The sequence below is a fragment of the Eptesicus fuscus genome, chromosome 14 (genome assembly GCF_027574615.1).
Source record: "Eptesicus fuscus isolate TK198812 chromosome 14, DD_ASM_mEF_20220401, whole genome shotgun sequence".
NCBI classification, from domain to species: Eukaryota; Metazoa; Chordata; class Mammalia; order Chiroptera; family Vespertilionidae; genus Eptesicus; species Eptesicus fuscus.
This window is the reverse complement of record NC_072486.1, coordinates 37,353,502-37,369,264: the sequence shown is the minus strand read 5'-3', so window position 1 is coordinate 37,369,264 and position 15,763 is coordinate 37,353,502. Positions and strand designations below refer to the sequence as shown.

Below are 15,763 nucleotides of genomic sequence, written 5' to 3'. Positions count from 1 at the left end.
CGTCCCACTGGACTACAGTTTTGAAGTCTTCAGGGAGCAGATTCTGGAACCTCTGGAAGGTGAGCTACCTTCTATTGAATCTGATTACTGGCTTTTCTGTTGAAAAAAGATGGCTTCAGGCACTTATCTCAAATTTTTGCCTGGGCCAGCTGCTAAAACCATTGAAACCCATGAGTGTATATACCATCTGCCTACTCCATCTGTAGTCCACAAACCCAGTTTTCCTATGGAAAGTCTTTTTGTATGAAGAGGAAAGAGAAATACCCAAAGGGGAGGGGGAAAAAAAGCAGAAAGATTGGGGTCACAACCACACAAAAAGCTGATGAAGTCAGGGCAAAGGGAATTTTATGTGGCTTGAAACATCAATAAGTTGTTCACTGTTGGTGGTTTTTGCTTTTCTTTTGTGCCAGGTATACTCCTTTATTCTAGTACCAGTGCCCTGTGGTGTCAAATGGTTAAATCAATACAATCACTTCTAATGTACATTGCCTTTCCATCTTAAGCAACATTTGAAGCTATTTTTCTCCGTCCACCAAACCAACGAATGTTACTGACCAAGAAAGATGCATTCATTTTGTTCAATGAAAAAAGAAAAAAAGTCTATTGTACTTTCACATTTATGACATGAAACTAGATCTTACTATTCTTAGTGATAACAGAGGGAGGGTAAAACTAATACAGCCTTCTATTAAGTAACAACATATTTTAAATAAATATACCAAGCAGGCATATTAATGAGTAAACAAGTAAAATCCTTTAAAGTATTTGCTACTGCTCAGAAGCTTTTGAAATTTTTCTTTTGGTCTAGCTTCCCATAGGAGTTTATATATTTCCGAAGAAATTTAGCTTCATTTGTTCATAGATGTCCTTCTTGTTTGGCCCACAATGCTAACAACATATCTATTCTCTAAAATCCTTATAGTTAACACTTAGCACCTCATATAATCAGGCTATTTTAGAAAAAAATAAATTCATTATCAAAGAATAAAAACATGTGTCATTTTGCTTCTGAAATAATTGTGAAGCACTCTAATGCAACTTAAAAAAAACAACTTCTAAATTGATGATTCTTACTTGAAGCAAAACAACAAAGTTAAGGTTAACAGATGTCAATAGACAGTTGTAATATGTTAGTTTGGATTTGTGTCTTTTGTTTGTTTATTTTTGTTTTTAAAACTCAATTGGATTTGTTATATCTAGTCTTATGCCTGCATGTCTACCTGTGTTCAACCTACCATCCCAGCACATAGGCCAATATTGCTTGAAGATACTCTGAATATTTAATCACGTTATTGATCACCTTCAACTCAGAAAATTTCATTCATTAAAGAAAGATAATTTTTGAGTATTATAATCCACAGGTTTATGCCACTCTACCTACTTATCACATGCTTATAAATGTACATTTATGATGAAAATTACCAGTAATTGGAAAGACTCATTCATGTCCATAAACACATATTACCTTATTTAATATTACATATTTAATAATAGTTAAATGTACTGATTTTCTGCTTAAAAATTAAATTTATCTTTCCTCATGTAGTATACCAAGAAGTTCTACTTTAATTTTAATTTAATACTTTTTAATAGATATGTGGTCACCAGATTCTCTTCTATAGTCCTCTCTCACCATAGTCCTATGGAGGATTATATAATTAGAGAAAAGAAATATTGACCCTTTACATAGCTGTACCTTTTGGAGCGTTGGTAACTACGCATCTTAAAAGGAGATGGTTCCTATAACTTTATTGCTTCTATTTGCTTCTCCATGAAAAATAGTTTAGTATAATAGAGAAATTTAAAAAATATATTAGAAAACTTACAATCTAATTCTTGAGAATGCTTTTTTATAATATAGCAGAGTTATACTAACTGAAAGTTATTAAATATGTAGAAACATCATTGTGAGTTACATCTCAATTGGCTCTTTCATAAAAGTAATTTCTTGCATATCTTAAATCTATGTTTCTCATTTTATTCACACTTTATGCAACAGTTTCAGGCCTTTTGTTTTATTGATTTTTGTCTTTTACTTGGTATACATTGGTATTTCTTTTGTCTTCAAATAAATTTAAAGTATTTCCCAATAAAACCATCTCACTAAATGACAAAGTATGGTCTTGGGAGAAAAGTTTAATTTTAACTACCTTCCATTTCATTTTGAAACTTTAAAAATTGGTCATTGAAATCCTTCCTCATGTCATCTGGCATGATGGCAGAAAAGTATCTAAAATATGTGGCAGTGATCATTCTGCCTCAAAAATTAATTTGTATCTGTAATAAATGTTAAGGATAGAAAGTTCTAGAACTTCATAAATAGGTGAAAGTGATTATTTTTTCTCATATTTAAGAAGCATATTCAATTGAATCAATTTTTATTTTCTCAAGAGTTAACTATATGCAATCATTTTGCTCAGTAAAATATTAAAACCAAAATAAAGTCAATATTTACTCTTATCCATTTGAAAATTAATACAATAGTCTTCTGTATTAATTCCACAAATTTCCCTGATAAACTTTTGAATTTATATTATAAAAAAGACAACATATACAGGCTGCCTTAACTTTGTATATCTCATATATTATGATAAAATAATGTCATGCAAACTCTATATAAATGCTAATTTAGTGCTTCTGAATTTGTCTTTTGTGTACTTTCAAGGTAATTGAAATCCCATTTGATGGATATTCTGAAGTATGTTGAGTCTTTTATACATATATGTATATCTTTCCTGGTTAATCTTTATCATATTCCAGATTACAACAGTTTTGTCTCACCATTATTTACTCATTTTCCTTAAAGTTCTATTACATAAAAATTCTATATAGCCTGAAATCTAATAGTAAAAAAATTATTTACTGTATTTATTTAAAAAACTAACGTTCACTTTAGAACACCAGGATCTTAAGACTGTTTATAACCCTATAAATTGTACAGTTAGCAGCTAAAAGGCACACATTTATGTACAAATTTAGGTCTTAATGGTTTAAATTATGCAACTAACTAATCTACAGAAAATATCAAGATCCAAAGACTCAGTTCCTAAGGAATCTTTTCCTTATGATTCAATTTGAAAGAATGACAAACTGATATCATGAGAGCCCTTATGTGTGCATGTGTGTGCACGCATCTTCATCATATGTTCAACAATTCTATCTGTGACCAAGTCCCACCTTCTTTCCTAGAGACACAGCTTTAAAAACAATGATTTTGAAGAATAAGGTTTGAGATAATGTTCTAGGGAAACAAGTGAAATGGCCAAGTATAGCCAATGCTTGTTTATGTGCTGAAAAGATTAATGAAATTTAGTATTATCTACAGTTAAGGCCTAGTAGAAACATGGACTGTCCACCTCCCTCCCATGTTTAGAACAGAAATCAGCCAGCAGCCAGGTCCAGACTTCCTTCAGAAGCGGGTAGAGGAGTCGAGCTGTCCACAACTAAAATGGGTTGAGTGCACATGCTGTGTGTGAGGGGAGGGAGTCTCTGGAGCCCTCATCCCAGAACTCTTTCTTACTCACTAGAGACCAAGAAAATCACCGAGCCCTAAGACATTGCTCCTTTCTTCCTAGTTGTAGTTGGTGGTGGTAGTGAGCAGAATTACTCGGTTGGGTCTTCCTTTTAAGAAATTTAAACCAACCTCACATAGTTACAAGTTGACTAGTTTTGTTTCCATTGAGTTATCTGAGACTCATTCTTATTGCCATCAGTAGGTTAAACAGAGCGTAGATTAAATAAGAGTAGTGACAAGCTCTTCCATAACGTTTTCCTTTTATGGTGCTAGGTACACATGAAAACCAATCGGACTTTTTTGACAAGAGACTATGTAAGAAATGTCACGACATACCCAAGGCCAATATATATATGCGGAATACACTTTTAAGTTTCTAAATTATGACAGGATTTTTCACACTCCTGACACATTTTCGCTGCACAGTCTCTGGAAGTGTTTGAACATTTCATTAAAAGATATATTGAGTAAAGATAGTGGACTGCTTAGGTCCAATCAGTAAAAAAGTGATTGTAGATAATATAAATCAGAATCATGTCTATCTTAGATTTTTTTTTTTACTTTTATGCCAAGTTAAGATCATTGTTAGTAAATGTTGTATTAGAATTGTCTATTAGGAGTGGCAGCTACAAATTAAAAGAATAATTGTATGAGTATAATATTCAGATTCATTGAGTTTCTAATCATCTCCTTTTATAGGAGCTATTCACCGATTTCTAATTGAATTTATAACCTTGTACTAAAATCACACCATGAAACTCTATGTTTACTCATATAAGCCTAGTTATTTTACCCTGATATTTATTTTTCCTTCAGAGTATTTCTTTGGTATCTAAAGAGAGATGACTTATTTAAGAAGCTAATTAACTAATGTGAAATTTACTGCTATTATCTTCATATTCAATTAAGACCTATTTATGTCATCGCCTTAGCAATGACTACAAGAATTCCTGAATGTCAGCCTCTTATCTATTTCTCTCAGCTTTTAAACATAATAAAGTGCCCGGATTCTTTATTTGGTATTTCATATCTCCTTTCTTTCATGTCACAAAAGATAAATTTACACGGCTGCACTGACAACATCACAGCTTTGAAAATGAGTCCACCGTTACCTTATAAATAGTTCAGTCACTTACATTAATCCATCTTCCTCTGCCCATCACTCTAATGCCAAACTTACAAATTTAAGAGTGCACTTTTCTCAACTTCTAGTTTTAAAGTAAAAGGCCAAAGGTCTATTCACTTAACTAACACACAGTGACAAAATGTCAATCAATAAGCATTCTCAATTAGGACTATTTGTAGTGGTGCCCTGGCATATCTATTTTAATGAACAGTCAATGCTAACAATGGCAAGAGTCCATCTTCCTAAAATGTGTGTAGGTGAAAAGGGCTGGGTGCTGAATTATTCATTTCACTCTCTGTTTGTTATCAGCATTTCAGTATGATCATCCATGATCTATACCTTTTACATGATCTGGTACTTCTATCCCAGAAAAAAAAAATAGATTTAATTTGTTTTATTTATCTTAGCCAAGTTTTTCTTTTTTAAATATATACCTTTCAGAGCCCATAGCTTTGAGTTTGTTTAGAGCAGAACTGAAACAAAAGGAATATACACAACACCCACCAATCTGAATTTCTGGAGATACTGAAAAGTCTCTGGAAATTCTGGACTCTACCGTGAGGAAGTAGATTTTGATATCTAGCTATCTAGGACCTACCTTGAAAAATTCTTGAATTGTCACAAAGTTATAGAAAATTATCAAATGAGCTGAAACAGGTACTAAGAAGTTGATTTGTAAGTTTCATCATTTTACCAACTCCTCTCTTTTGAAGTGCACCTGTTCATAATCAGGGATTATTGTGGATTTCTATAGGTTTCAACACTCAACATCATCACTTTCTAAGAGTTACAGGACATTAACTTCACTTTCCGATGTACAATTTCCTTTTCATTTATGAGATTCCCCTGTTATAAACCAGAGACGAGGCTGGGAGTTACTGTGCAGAGTCTATTCACAAAATAGCGATATCAGCTAATAAATTCAATTTACATTTCCTGGTGTGGAGTTCTACCCCAATCATGAGTCATTCTGAATCACCAACATCCTGGACTAGAATTCATATTTCTCAATATTAACTGGAGAAGTAAGTTAGGTTTTATAGCTTAAAAATCAAAAGTCTCTTCTGGCTACAACTTCATCATGAAACACACAATTGCAATGATAAGCTTTTGCATTTAAAACTTCCATATCTCAAATAAGTTTCATGCCCCAAATGTCTACCATAAAAATCAGTGTGATTTAACTTTTCTTTGAAACAATGGGTATAAAAATAAAATCGCCCGTTATACTCACATGGCACTGTGCGGAGGTAGAGGTTGTCACGAATGATTTGCTGAAGTTCGTGGTCCACAGAACCCTTCTGAAATCGTAAGTTGAGGTAGTGACGAAGATCCTTATCAACAATTCCTCCTAGAATAATAGAGTTTCTTAATAAAGGATGTTGAAAAATATTTTAACTTGTAATCTGATTCTGTTATAAATACTAGTATACACATGAACCTATTTAAAAGATGCATCATTTCACATTGCTCTTTTGACCTTCTAAGACATTTACTGCTGTAATAATAGAAATATAACATTTACTGAGATAATAATTGTCTACCAGGTGTGTGCTTGGTATGTTACATGCATTCTTTAATTTATTTTTCATGTAGAATGAAGGCAGAATGTATGTAATACTCCTGAGCTAATACTGAAATGCCATAGTATATCTTATTGAATAGCCAACAAGACTTTTTTTTCCTATTTCACATTTTTCCTTTCCTCTAGCCTCTGGTAAGCACTACACTACTTTTCTGTCTCTATGAATTTGACTGAAGATATCTCATGTGAGTAGAATCACATAATATTTCTCTTTTGTGACTGGCTTATTTCACTTAATATATCTTCAAAGTTTGACAAGATTTTTATTTAAAGTTACTATGGATTAAGATAAGTGTGATAATATAAAAAGTTAAAAAACTACACAAATATTAATGTTTTATTTCCTTTATAAAATCAAATTGATTTATCTGTCCTATAAAATGTGCAGATGTTTATAACTAGAAATCAAGATTTTATTATAAGTATTATGTTATTATTATAGAAATGATTTTGAGTCTATTTGCTATTATAATCTAATATTTGCTATTATAATCTAATGAAAAATAAGTTGACTATAGGTAAGCAAGCTAATACTGTGGGTTTACCCAAGATGAATTTTTTTAATCCTCACCCAAGGATACGTTTATTGATTTTAGAGAGAGAAGAAGGGAGAGAGAAACATTGATTTGAGAGAGAAACATCAATCAGTTGCCTTCCATATGTGACCTATCTTGGGATGGAACCCATAATCTAGGTATGTGCCCTGACCAGGAATTGAACCCACAACATTTTGGGTGTAAGGGACAACTCTCCAACCAACTAAGCCACCTGGGTGAGGCCAAGATTAATTTAAAGATAAATATTTAAAGATAACTGTATGAAATTATGAAGAATTATCTAAGGCTCTTTTTATTCTTATACTTGAAAGTGAATTCTAAATCAAAATGTCTATAAAAATATAAGTAAGAATTATTAAAACCTTTAATTTTCAAACATATTTGGGTAGTTGAGTCAAGACAAAGAATTAATGATAGAAGAAACAGAAAATCTGTAATAGTCACAAAAATCATATTCTCTTCAAATCCTTTTGAATATTGAAATTACAGTTCATCAATCTATTTGCACCACTATGACCACATAAAGGTAACATTAAATGGGTGTGCATATATGGATACAAACACTTTTTACTCAAACAGTAGTTAATATATTTGCAAATGGCAACATTTATGGAGTTTCCAAATCCATTGTTTTAGTTGCCTCTTAATCTGCTGGTACAGCCTCAGTAAGATGCCATAAGAAATACAATTTTTAACTAAATTTACTATCAAAATTCTTACTCTCCAAACAGTGTTTCTCATATATTTCAGCAAATAGTCTTAATTTATTTTTCCACCCAAAATAACGTAACAGTGAAAAACAAGTTACACCAAAGGAAAACATATTGCTCATGGGTGCATATAGATATTACATCCAGAATGCTTGCACAAACAATTTTCCAAATTTAGTCAAGCAGCAGAGCAGTCAGAAATGGAAGTCACTCAAAACTACCATCACTCATATCAACAATTAAGTAGCATTTACATCTTCAAATGCCCTGAAATAGTTGATAATTAGAAATCCTGAAATTCTGTTTTTCTCCCTTGTTCTTTTCTGGTCAGTCGAACTTGCTTATCCTTGCTAGTTCATTATAGCTACGGAGCAAGTATCATGCCTGACTGTTCTCTGCCAAGTTCTAAATCTACAGGTCCTTCAGCAACTGCACTCTATCTTTCTTACTGTCTAATATGTGGGACATGCCAAGTGATGAGGTGCTTTCTGGCAGCCAAAGAATAGGCTAACAATAGAACAACAGATGTAGTCTGTCCACTAAGGCAAAGAATCATTCACCTAAAGGGACTCTCGATTCCAATAATTACAGGCTGTTGTTGTTCCTTGTGATTAAGCCCCTGTCCTAATGTATGTAACATGGATAAGCTCACACGTGTAGTTCAGGATTATTGTTCCTGACAATATGTATATTATCAGTTTAAAAACATTTCTGCTACTACAAATATACCACATCAGCCCTCTCAAGATTTATCGATGTAAAGAAAAAAAAAAAACAACCAAAGACTATCTATTCATTCAGTGACTTTAATATATCTTTGATCTCTTAATCTATTGATTTGACCATGTCAATATCTTTATTCCCCTATGAAAGAACCTGTTGCAGCTTATGAAACTGATAGAAATTTTTTTCATCAATTAAAATGAATTGTCACAAATTACTGAATTTGTTTTGGAAGGACTTTTCCTGCCTCATATTTCATAAATACTCTGTTGTCAATCACAATTTATCACAGCATCTTTCAAGTAAGTCCATTTTATTTACCCACTATCTTTATTGCACATTCTGCTAGTTGCCTACCCAATATTCTTTCCTCTATTCTTTTTTATTGAGAACCATGATTTAATTTCAAGTCCAAACATACTTAGCCCCAGGACATGGATCATGGTGGTCTGAAACAATTATACAATCTTGCTCCCCACTTTCTTAGCTGTCCTTACAGTGTCTGATATCTATGTTCTGGCCATTGAGACCTAACACAGAAAGAGGGGATTTTTTTATTCATTGAACTAGATTTGGTATCTGAGATATATTAGCCATATTCTGGAGTGACTTGCACAGGAAAAATCCAACATACTCAGGATATTGGAGGTAAAGTTAGAAACAGCCTGGGTCCTTGATGGTTTCAGTGAGCAGCTAAAATAATATCAGCAAATATTTACCTTAATAAATCTTGTTATATGAAGAAAAAGTGTATACTCATTTTCTAAAACTATTATGAGTTTCTGTCATTTGCATCTGTACATGATCCCAATAGATATATGTGTCTATAAAAATGTTTTACATATGTATATACAATATGTATATACACATTTAAAAGAATGTTTTTTCTTAATTGTGAATTTTACTTAGAGAAAAATTAAGCAACAGATAGTGGACAATGAGTGAGCTAAAAATAGAATCTGAGTCTCAAGAATACCTATTTCAAGTATATAAGTTAATATTTTAAAATAAGCTAAAACAGAAGATTCTACATAGTATTCAATAAATGTTATCTATTATTAAAATAAATAAGTTGCTACCTTATTTACCATAGTTGTAATTTTTAATTTTATTGTTATTGTTTGTTGGTAAAGTTTTTGTCATTTGTTATTGCTATCTAAATCTGGTAGCTTATAGGATGTCCACATGAATCCTTCCATCAAGCATAGCACCATCAAGTCCATTGTCCCTTACCTGTGTACTCATCTTCTCAACAAAAATTCAGTGGTTTTTACTTACTATTATTTTTAAATAGTTATTGAATTATTTTACTTAACAGTGAAAAACTTAATTATCTTTATTTTACAAAGACAATAGATTAAAAGATATAACACCTTCTAAAATCACTCATTTGTCAATAAGAGATCTGGGAAAGATTTGAACCCTATGAGTCTGCTTCTGAAGAACATCACCCATTTGAGATGAAACTTCAGAGCCTAAAGCAGTCTTCCTTTCTCAGGATGACCACAAACAAGCTTTCAACCTGACATCAAAGTATAACTTTAAAAGAACCCTTAGGAGAGAAGTTAAATCAAATTCTTCATATTACAAACGAGGAAACTGAAACTCGCTCAAATTATTTGGCACTGGGTTCAAAGCAAAGATGGGGGGGATTGTGAAAAGCATGAGGGAATCAACTCCGATGAATTATTTGGGGAGAAAATCTACATATTACCACTTGAAATGGTTTTCTTAAATATCTGCACTTTCAATAGTTTTCTTAAAATATCTGCAGTAGAATTGCTTTGTCCCCTCCGGTACCTGAATGCTCAGACTGAGGAAGCAGAGACAAATGCTGCTTGGATCATATGAACAGAATCTCCTTGGTATATTCCTTAAGAAAAATTGCTAGTCTTAACCTTGTAGCTAAAATGAGACAATCCCTAAGGTTGAGGGAGAAATACATCAGGGGCTATAATGTTTGTGCCAAGGATCTGATTGCTAGTAGCTGGCAAGAGAAACCCCATACCTCACTCATGAGCATGAACATTGGCTCAACCTTCCCCTCCCAACAGCTCCTGGAATGACATGCACCTTATAAACTTAATGTAAAGTGGGGAGAATAGTTTACTGATTGGGATGGTGGAGGGTGTGTAGAAAGGGAAAGGTGGAGATGATCAGCAAGCCAAAGTCTGGCTCATTCTGATGTCACTTATTCAGCCAAATTAGGCTACTCTAACATTCTATTGACCTTATTTATTTTTTCTTCTCTTTACCTCAGTTTTTCTCTATTCATACTCAACAAGCTGCTGAAGCAAGCATTTGATTTTTGGTTGTTTGTGCTTTATCTTTTCTACCCATTTCTCTGCTTAATCCCATACTATCTTCTTTTGGTAACATCACTTTGATTTCCTTTTTTGAGTGGCTATATCTTGCTCATTCTGTATAAATATGGTCAGATATTTAGCCAATCTTCCCTGCCCTCACTTTGCCAATTAAAATAAAAATATTAAGCTAGGTGGCTTAAACAACAAATATTTATTTCTCACAGTCCTGGTTTGCAGATGGCTATCTTCTCCTTGTGTCCTCACATGTTTGGAAGAGAACTCATCTCTCTAGTGTTTCTGCATATAAGGGTACATATCCCATTCATGAGAGCTCCACTCTCATGAGCTAACTACTTCCCAAAGCCCCCGCCTCCTAGGATTTAAACATATAGGAAGGGGCAATAAGCAGTCTATAAGAGTAGGTACAGACACAATAAGGTCTCCATTAGATATAAATTCTGTATTTCCATTTAAAGCACGTACCAAATATGTTTTATAATTTGGAAAATTTTTTTTTTGTAATCAGACAACCAAATTACTTTATTAGTTAACTAGAGGCCCAGTGCACGGATTTGGGCACTGGTGGGAGTCCCTCAGCCTGGCCTGCGTCCTCTTGCAATCTGGGACCCCTCAGAGGATGTCAGAGAGTGGGTTTAGGCCTGATCCCCACAGGTCAGGCCGAGGGAACCCCCTGGCGCACAAATCCGTTCACTGTGCTTGTTTCAACCTGATCCCTGAAGTCCAGGCCAAGGGACCCCACTGGTGCACAAATCCCTGCACTGGGCCTCTAGTATGCATATAAGATCTTTGGTTAATCTCTTCTCACCTTCCCCCCAGCACCAACTTAACCCACGGCAGATTTCGCAAGGAATCTGGCTCCCTCCTCTCTGGGTCTGGGATGCAGGTGAAGCATATTTGGGGCCAACAGTGCCCCAGCAGCAACCTAACTCATGGCCAATTCCACAGGGAATTAGGCTCCCTCCTCTACTTGTCAGAGCATCTGCCCCCTGGTTGTCATTGCGTGTCATAGCTACTGGGCGAATGGTCGAACAGTTGGTGGTTGCTTAGGCTTTTATATATATCCTATATAATAAAAGGGTAATATGCAAATTGACCCTAACGGCAGAACGACCAGGAACGATCAGTCTCTATGACGTGCACTGACCACCAGGGGACAGATACTCAACACAGGAGCTGCCCCCTGGTGGTCAGTGCACTTCCACAGGGGGAGCACTGCTCAGCCAGAAGCTGGCTCATGGCTGGCCAACGCAGCGACGGTGGCGGGAGCCTCTCCTGCCTCCGTGGCAGCGCTTGGGATGTCCAACTAATGGCTTAAGCCCGCTCCCTGCAGGCCTAAGCCATTAGTTGGATAGCCCCTGAGGGTTCCCGGGCTGCCAGAGGGATGTCTGACTGCCAGCTTAGTCCTGATCCCCCAGAGAGCGGGCCTAAGCCCTCAGTTGGAAATATCCTGAGGGTCCCGGAGTTTTCGTGCACTGGGCCTCTAGTAGATTATAATCATAGACCACAAGTTAGTTATAACCCAAAAGAAATAAAGCCATGGATCATCTCCCTTTGATATATTTTTATTTTCTGAATTATCCAGGAAGCTAAGATTATCAACAGAAAATTGACTTCATGCATTGTCTTTGCCAAATAAGTAGTACAATTACCAATAAAAATGGTCTGTAAGGAATTGGAAGAAGAGAAAGATCTATCCATATGTCTTACAATATTGCCATAAGTAACTGCAGATTTATTTTATGTTGGTTTATGGGATGGTGGGAAGGGGAAGAATAGACAGTAGGGAAGTACTATGAGGGTGTGTTGCTATGTTCCTTTTTCAAAAATAGTTTCTGCTTGGCTCATCTCAAAAATGGAGAAATAAATCACAGAAAAGTTGATTGATTCTGTTATAATCCACATCACAAAATAGGTGACAGACATATCTAATCCAGTCTGCTGGAACTATCTCCATTCCCCTTTTAGGTGGAAAATAGTGTCTTTCGTTTGTGATGATCTATAGGCCCATCTCATTTTCAGGAAGCTAGAATACTGCACCAAATCACTGGATGCATTTGATCTATAATAGTTGTTTTATAAATTATAAGTCAGTAAAATTGTGCTTCTTTCAATAATTTTAGTAATAATAATTTTAAATAGGAGCACTCACATAAGAGCCAAGGTAACTCATTGCACATGCCTTGCTTGGTTAATTGCTTTTCCATAGCGGGAAATATTTAGGTATATGAAATTTCTACTCATAATATTAGCGAGTATAGTCAATCCTTTTATCATGTCTTAATATCTTTGCATGTTGTTTTTCTTAAAAAATTAAGTAGTATTACATATTTTATATAAGAAATGCAATAATACAAGATACAACAAATAATTGTAAATCATTAGGAGATTTAAAACTAGAGAGAATAATTGTTATTTCAGAGAAAATGACAGGTTCTAAATATTCAAAACCCTTCTTTTACAAGGAAAAATGCCTGCTCCTAGACCTGGTTTATAATATTCTCTAGTTCACACTGAAAATGACTTTCTATAATTTTCTTCCCTCTACTATTACACAGATATTATTACTGAGTTTAGTTGTTAGCTTTGGTCTCAAAGTAAGAGTTAAAGTTATTCTTATAGTTATGATTATAGGCTCTCATGGAGAAAGGAAAATGGGTACTTGCTATATGTCTGGTATTGTGCTAGGTGTTGTACAGCATTCCCCAAAATTTAAAATCAAGACATGTACTGATGGGACATAGTTGAAAACAAACTCAACTACAATTTCTATGTTTCAAGATGGCTAATTTATCCTTGGAACAGGGTATTTTCTGTTAATTTCTTTGACTCACCTAACTTCTAAACAACAGGTGATCTTTATAAAAAGCAATATGCCACAACAAATTCAGCACCACAAAAGAAAAAGATATATGGCCAAAAAAGAATCGGATATATGGCCAAATTCAATCCTTTTTCTTAAAAGCCTGATATTTTTACTCTTATAAGTTCAAAAAGGAAAAAAAAATACATCCAAATAAGGTATTAGGTTGTTATGAATGATTTAAAATCATTGAAGGCTAATAAATCTTAAAACTCTAATATTTCTGCATAAAATTACTGAGGTCAAAGGAAGAAACTATTATCCAAAACATCTACATAATTCAGCAGGCAGAACTTTTCACTATGGAAATTGGCTCACTGCCTTTCAAAATGTATTCCAAAGTTTAAGCCTAATTTTTAAATATTGCAGCGATAAAAATATCACAGTTGTTATTTTTGCAGTCAAATTTAGGAATTTACCTGCATTAATTTAAAAAAGAATATAAAATCAACTGCTCATACTATGTATGCCTGAAACATATTCATTTATAAAATCAAAAGTGAGCATATAAATGATATTTAAACAATGAATATTCCAGCTTATTTTAACTTTATTAACAAGCTACTATGCCCAAGTCATACAAAACTATATTACCATATTTTTAAAGAGGTGATGCTTATTTTGAGTAAAACTGATGGGGATTAATTAGCAGGGTTAGATTTGTGAATGGTTGCATTATTTTATGTTTTGAGAACTATAAAACAAGGTCAGACCTCTCATTTTAGGTTTTGCTAACCTGCTTAGACTTAAAACTACCTAATGACCTGGTACAATGGATGGTCCACTTCAGTTGGCTTCATTCTGAAAAGTATCATGACATAGAACATGTTGCCCAAATCAACTCAACTGCCTCCCAGCCCCAAACGCCCTTCCCCCCAAAAAAACCCCAAAACCACAGCTTTATTTATGAGCCCATTTTACAATGACAATACAAACAACATCCTTTAAATTTGGGGTTCAAAAAAAGAGACTAGTATATCTTCTATAGGCTGTGTCATGATTTATCAGTAGCAATGAAGTCATGACAATACTTGAACAGCTGTTACAGGCTGATTTCAAATAATAAGGAATGTATTCTGAAAAGGATTTTTTCCCCCTAGAAATAATATGGCATATTATAATTTTGTCTTTGGTCCACCTATAAGTTTTTAAAAATTAAGTAGGCACCTGGAAAACATTATTCATAGTATGTTGAAAATACATGTTACACATTGCCACGTATAACAATGCTTCCTACGTGGTGGGAGCAAACAAACCCAACTACATTTGAGGAGTGATGGCTGAAGTTCCAAATTAAGCTGACAGGTTCTAAATGTTCAAAACCTGTCTTTTACAAGGAACAATGCTAGCTCCTAGACCTGGAGGGGATTCTTGCTGATATTGTCAAAGACTCCTCAGGGCAAGGGTGGGTTAGGAATGGGTGGAGGAGGAGCAGCCGGTTGGGAGGGAAAATTCTCTATGCTCTTGTTTAAAGAGCTAGGGGACAATGAACATCCTGCTAATCTTTCTCCTTACAGCTGTACTCAGTCCAAAACTCTCTTCTTCTTTAGAGGTGCTTAGCCCTTAGTTAATTCTGAAGTCTCAACTGCTTCAGTTTATATTGCCATTATCCGTTTGGTCTGATTTCACCATAAAATGGGCTGTAATCTCTTTTCCTGGTTCGTTTTTAGAGGCAAACACAAAATCATTTTGAGATTTCCTTGGTATTACTACAAATACTTAGTTACTCATGAAATTACTTGAAAAATCTGAAATGCCTTTCCCCACAAAAAATATGTAAGCCGCCAGCCCTTTCATCCACACCACTAGAGGCCCGGTGCATGAAATTCGTGCATGGGGGGCAGGTGTGTGTGTCCCTCAGCCCAGTCGGCACCTCTCCAATCTGGAACCCCTCGAGGGATGTCTGACTGCCTGTTTAGGCCCCATCCCCTGGGATCGGGCCTAAACAGGCAGTCGGACATCCCTCTCACAATCCAGGACTGCTGGCTCCCAACTGCTCTCCTGCTTGCTTGCCTGATTGCCCCTAACTGCTTCTGCCTGCCAGCCTGATCACCCCCTAACCACTCCCCTGCCAGCCTGATTGATGCCTAACTGCTCCCCTGCCGGCCTGATTGTCCCTAACTGCCCTCCCCTGCCACCCTGGTCACCCCTAACTGCCCTCCCCTGCCAGCCTTGTCACCCCTAACTGTCTTCCCTTGCAGGCCTGGTTCTCCCTAACTGCCCTCCCCTGCGGGCCTGGTCCCCCCTAACTGCCCTCCCCTGCAGGCCTGGTCCCCGCAACTGCCCTCCCTTGCTGGCCTGATAGACCACAACTGCCCTCCCCTGCAGGCCATCTTGTGTCCATATGGGGGCAGCCATCTT

The 15,763-nt window shown here is 35.4% G+C and overlaps 1 protein-coding gene across 2 annotated transcripts in view; it reads right to left on the bottom strand.

Moving 5' to 3' along the window:
* Positions 1 to 15,763, bottom strand: part of MAGI2 (membrane associated guanylate kinase, WW and PDZ domain containing 2) — a 1,197,465-nt gene that overhangs the window by 863,898 nt on the left and 317,804 nt on the right. For both annotated transcript variants that reach the window (XM_054725983.1, XM_054725982.1), the window contains exon 2: positions 5,875 to 5,991. In XM_054725983.1, the coding sequence (XP_054581958.1) occupies positions 5,875 to 5,991 (117 nt within the window). The remainder of the gene's footprint in view (positions 1 to 5,874; positions 5,992 to 15,763) is intronic.